We start from the raw sequence: 6,000 nt of genomic DNA on the forward strand, positions 1-6,000 counted from the left end.
TCATTCTTAACAGATACCGGTCTCAAGGATCAGACCCGTACAAACCCCAACTGGTCAGGTCTCTCCAAGGGCCACTTTCCCACTGCCCGTCACTAGTCCAGGGAGAACCTCAGCCAGGACTCTGGCCGACATCAAAGCTAAAGCTCAACTCGCCAAAGCACAGCACGCAGCAGCCGCAGCTGCCGCAGCCGCAGGTGGAGCCGTTCCGGGCCCGGGTCCGGGAGGAGGGAGTGGAGGCGGAGGAGGTGCGCTCACTGGGACAGGGAGCCATAGGAACTCAGGACAGTGGAGTGCACTGGACCTGGACAGAACTGGAGGCAGGAGAGGTACTGGAGGTCCCCTGTTTGTTTCTCCAAGAGAGCAACCTAAATCGAGTTCGGAGGCGACGAGCGAGGCAGGAGCCGGTGTGGATCCGAGAGCACAATTACAGCCGGCTGCCGTGGCACAGTGCAGATCTGCAGTCAGCAACATGGACCCCAGCAAACCCGCATCCCTATCAACACCAGCATTAACATCACCAATTGCAGATGAAGCAATATCGGTCGCTGCGCGAGCACATTCGCAGGCGGCCCCACTGATGGCATGTATTACTGCAAGTAAAACTTCTCCTGCCCTTTTTCAGGCACACACTGTAAACCAGGTTTCCAGTCCAACTTTGAGAGAAGTCTTGAAACTTGCACCTGCTTTCAAAGATTCAGAATATGCAAGGGCAGAAACTCAAAGCTCAGGAAATTTTACAGTGCACAATAAACCGGGCGAAGGGGGTAATGAACACCCTTCGGTAGGTTCCAGTAACAGAGAATCGAATGTGGACAGAAAGCAACCTGCTGAAACCCAGCTGCCACCCCTTTCATTTGATGCACAGAAGAACCTCCAGCTGGCATCTTCAGCCAGCGTCTTCACCACAGCAGGTAGTTGTAATATGGTAGCAGCCAGAGGCACAACTGGGACTTTAAAGGTGGCCCCTCCAGTTTCTGAAGCCATTGTGAATGTAGAGAGCTGTTTTGTTACATCGGTTGCATCCACGCCATTACTTTGCACCTCACAGAATGCAGCCAGCCTTAAAGCGCAAGTGGAAACCATGCCAAAACCGAGCTCGTCTATCCCTGCAAACAATCCACTGGTGACGCAATTGCTTCAAGGAAAAGAGCTGCCTCTGGAGCAATTTCTGCCTAAGACGCTGACCAAAGCAGAGATGAAACCTGTGTATCAGTTACCGCCAAGTGATAAAGTGAGGGCATGTTCTGATGGCGCATTGTTGGTATCTGTCACTGTGGGAAGTGCTACCACTGTGATTCACAGGTCTGGTGAAGGAACCACTGATCTTATCAAAGGGAGACGATTCCAAACAATTACAGAACACGGTGTTGAATCAATTGCTCAGCAGATTCAGCCGGAGCAGTTTGAACAGACTTCAAAGGACAGTTCTACCAGTGAAGAGCCACAAAGCAGGGACTCTGATCAAGACAGCATTCAATCAGAGTTGTTCAACAGATCGCAGGAGCGAATTCTGCCACCCATACTGAGCAACTTGCCAGGTCAAAGCCTGCCTGCTGTGTCAGAGTCATTACAGTACAAGATCAGCAGCTTCCCCTCTGGAGATGCCTCTTTGGGTCAAAGATCAAGATTTGGTTTGATGGGGACAAAGTCTGCCCTTAAGCCAGCAGTGTCTGGCCATTACCTGCTTAATACGGCAACCTATGGGAGAGGTTCTGAGAGCTGGAGGAGGGCACATGCTCAGGCCTCGGAGCCTCAGGTTGCTGTGAATGGTCAGGCGGAAACTTGTGAGAAGGAAGGCAGGGCAAAAGCGGCCGAGGCTGGTGCTCAGCAGACACCAGAGTCCAGTCATCCTCCATCTGCAGTAATCAAGACAGAGCAGGACTCTACCCAGGTGGGTGACAGTGTTTCCTGTCCCCAGGCAGGTTACTTATCCAGTGGGGGTTTGAAGCAGGAAGCAGTTGTGCATGAATACAGACACACAGGAAAGGAGAATACTCCTTTACTGCCTCCTGCCCAAGTGGCTGGTGTACCTGTGTTTAAAGAACACCATCAAGGAACCCAGGCAAACCTGGCTCATTCTGGTGGTGGCAAACTGTTGCAGAGTCATCAGGATCCCAACAAAGCAGCCAGTTTCTCTGTTGGATTTCAACAGTCTGCCCAGCATCAACAAAAGATTCCTGCTTATGGAAACCGTGCAAGTTCCCAGTTTGCATTCAGACCTGTTCATAGTGGTAGTAACAACATTCCTTCTGTTTCACCTGTAAATCATTGCTCCATTGTCAAAGGAATGTCAGTGTATAGCCAAGTTTCAAACAACTCTGGAAATATGGTGTCATTCTCAGTTACTGTGACAACACTTCCTGCTGGTCAGTCAGTAAATACCAGCACTCATGGCCAATCTGCCCAGACTTTTTCTGAAGGTGGCAAAATGGAGGACTCACCTTCCAAATGTTATTGTAGGCTTAAAGCCATGATTATGTGTAAAGGATGTGGAGCATTTTGTCACGATGACTGCATTGGACCATCTAAGTTATGTGTTTCCTGTTTAGTGGTACGATAGGTAACATGGTTTCTTTTGTTTAAAACATTACCTGAACTGGCATATGCCATGCACAAGAGACATGTACAATCAGGAAAAATTTGTATCGATTTTATTAACAGTGGCACCTTGTTCTAGGCTTGACTGGTATGTGTTAAGTGAGACAGAGTTTGCACTAAAGATCATGTTCAGATATTATTCATCTATTTTTTTCAAAAAAACTTTGAACAGAAGCAAACAGGGTAACTAATAAAAATTTGTTTGATGTTATTTAAATGCCCACATATATTAACAGGGGCCCAGTGAATTTTACCTTTTCTCCCCGTTTTGGCCACTAATGAAATTAATTTGATGAGGCATATTTGAAATTTGCATTGGCAGTGCTGCTCATTTACCTTTCCCTTGAAATGAGACAAATCATCCAGCGTTAACCGGGGTAAAAAATTTTCGGCTTGTCACGAGGGATGGCTGGTCTGTCAACTTAAATCTAAATCTGCTTGGTAGTTGCTCTGCGCTTAGTTTTACACTTATGAGATTGGCAAATGGGTAACGCAGCTGCAATATCCAAATATAGCCAAAATCATAAGTCTCTGAAGTCAGTTCTGAACTAGAAATCATGGCTGATGTGAAATTAAGGCAAAATGAATGAACTGTATTACTATTGACTTTAAATAAGAGAAACTCCATCAGGCATTAAATTTTAAAAGCTGTCAGGTTGTGTTTGTCAATCAATAAAAGCCGAGATTATAAACTGAAGGTTCTTTGGCAATGGCCAATAAAATTTACATCATGGTTTCATCATATAAAGAAAACCCCAGGATGATTAGATTTTATATTCTTTCACAGTATTTCTACGCTCCTCTGATGATCAGTCCAATGACAATGACAAAATTGGAGTGAATTTATTATATAATAGATTTTTAATCTGTATTTCCTGAAATAATTACAGGGTAAGTGGCACTGAAGAAATTCCAGATTATTACCATCAATTTTAATGATTTTATTTAAGTGTATGCATTAAAATAATTACATCCCAGAATGTCAGTGGGAAAAAATATTCTCTGTTACAATATACAGATCCAAGCCCTCAAATAGAGTACCACTTGTCCAGTGTTTCTGTGAAATGACAAAAGTGAAGCTCTTAATTTCTGAAAGGCAAACATTTAATACAGATATTACAGCCTCTGAAGCAAGAGAACATATCACTGATTATATCAGCAATAAACAGCACAGTTGCAAACTCAAAGAACTGGCATACTAATCTTCCTTAATCCTTCACCCACAGCCAAATCTAGGCTTTGAGGTTAATTACCAGGAATCACCAAAGCTCTTTTTACCAACACTAGTGAAACCTGCTAACATACAATTGTCTGTGGATATTTGGAGATTTCAGATGACATTTTATGATTTTTGAAGCTGTTGACAACGATCCAAGCAGTTTAACACCAAAAAGGGGGCCAACTAAATAACCCACTTTCTCGACAGTGTATGATTTTTTTTAAACCCTTTTCCATTCAGTTCAAGGGAAATAAGACTTCAGTTGGGTGATAAAGCAAAAAAAACACCCTTAACTGTCACTTAACTGAAGACTAGCTACACTTTTTTTTATTATTTCTATTGGTTTTGGTTTAAAATAGATTGTAAAAATAGCATGATTTCAATGCTTTTGTTGTCTTTAAAGACTTTTTAATATTCTGCCTTTGTCATGCAATTTTTGGAGGGTCTTTTGAGTTAATAATGGGGCAAATGTAAAAATAAATTAGACTGATATATAGTTTAAAAAAAAGACAGTAATTTTTTTCACAGATACCAGTATAGAAATCACTATTTTAAAATAATAAAGACTTTTTAAAGAATTTAAAAATGAAATAGATGATTCTTACTTTATATTGGTTGCACTTCATATTTTATGTTTAAAGAAAATAAGTGGCAAGATATTTAACATTTACTTCCCAAACAAAATTCACCCAATAGTAGGTTTCATGGTTAGTAACATGGAAAATACTCCATACTTACTGTAACTGTATCAACCAATGTTCTTGTCATAGATGCAATTGAATTATTGATATATTATGTCACTTGTTTTAAAAAAAAGAAACATAGAATCTTTATTTCTGGTATTGTCTTTCTTGATACAGATTATATTTTTCTCTTAAAATTAAGAAACTGTTCTTTTAATGGAGAATGTATATTAGAAATATAGCTCCTGTATGAAATGTATTTTATCACCAGATAAACAGCAAATAAAGATGGCTGTTATATCATTTGTGTTTGCAATAGCAGAAGTGAATGGTACGATCTATGACAAAAATCACACTAGTCAATTGTTTCTTTGTTAGTCATCAATTAACAATATGATGATATATATATATAATATCAATTAACAATATGGTCTGTTCTGCAAACTGGGCAAATTCTTAAGGTATGCTTTAGATCTGGAAGTATTTTCATCTTTTGTGTTAGACACTACTCACTGAGTAATCCATTTCAAAATCTTTGTTAGCGAAGGAATAATACTTTTTACTGGCAGTAAGAAACTGATAACGCTAGATATTTCGGTTATACAGTTCACCCAATGTTACGTCATGTCATTTTTTATGGAAATCAACAAAAGAATTTATGGTGCAGTATAGAACCTGCAGGCAGCAGATTACTGATTGCTTTGGAGTATCATTCTCTTAAGCATTTACAGAAGATCTTATCTTTTTGATTTCTTTCCTTGCCTCACAAGTATTTCAATATCCAGAGCTTAAAGCAAGATTCTCTCTTAAAATTTCACCTACTGTTTCACACTGACCATGTTGACTGTGTGCAGTGTTGATCTGTTATTAAATGTGTGTACACTCTCACACATCCACATGAGTTAGCAATGAAAACCCAGGGACATTTGCAAACAGTGTGTTTTATATGTGAGTTCAGCGTTAATCCACTGTACCCTTTTATAACACTACATGACATTCTCATCTGGCATCATTAAGTTGGCAGTAACGTTTGTTAAAGTTAATTTTATTCCTCACCTGGTGGGCAAATTGATGTATAAATGGAATTATGTCTATGAAAACAATATTCATAAATTTAAAGTGTTAGAACCTTAATAGCTATTTTCAGAAGGAAATCTGGATGCGTAATAAATATTCAGTCGGAGCTTCACTCATTAAAAGATGATAAAATATAATATTGAACATAAATGCGCTGAACATGTTTATCAATGTCTAATTAGTTCTTTAAAAGCTTTTTAGCATGAAGTCACAAATTGCCAGAAGTATTTCAATACAACATTGGCTGTCTGCACCTCCCACTGCCTAAAGAAAGCAGCCAATATAATCAGGGCCCTTTTCCATGCCAGTCATTTTCGATTCTCAGCCCTTCCATCGGGCAGAACTTACAAAACCTTGAAAGTGTGTACCCACCTGACTCAAGGATAGCCTTTACTCTACTGTTATCTGACTGAATCTCTCATA

The 6,000-nt window shown here is 40.3% G+C and overlaps 1 protein-coding gene across 5 annotated transcripts in view; it reads left to right on the top strand.

Moving 5' to 3' along the window:
* Positions 1–4,803, top strand: part of asxl2 (ASXL transcriptional regulator 2) — a 192,308-nt gene extending 187,505 nt beyond the window's left edge. For all 5 annotated transcript variants that reach the window (XM_059981712.1, XM_059981713.1, XM_059981714.1 and 2 more), the window contains one exon: positions 14–4,803. In XM_059981712.1, the coding sequence (XP_059837695.1) occupies positions 14–2,560 (2,547 nt within the window). In that variant the 3' untranslated portion in view covers positions 2,561–4,803. The remainder of the gene's footprint in view (positions 1–13) is intronic.
* Positions 4,804–6,000: the final 1,197 nt, after the last annotated feature.

The sequence above is a fragment of the Hypanus sabinus genome, chromosome 10, assembly GCF_030144855.1.
Source record: "Hypanus sabinus isolate sHypSab1 chromosome 10, sHypSab1.hap1, whole genome shotgun sequence".
NCBI lineage: Eukaryota > Metazoa > Chordata > Chondrichthyes > Myliobatiformes > Dasyatidae > Hypanus > Hypanus sabinus.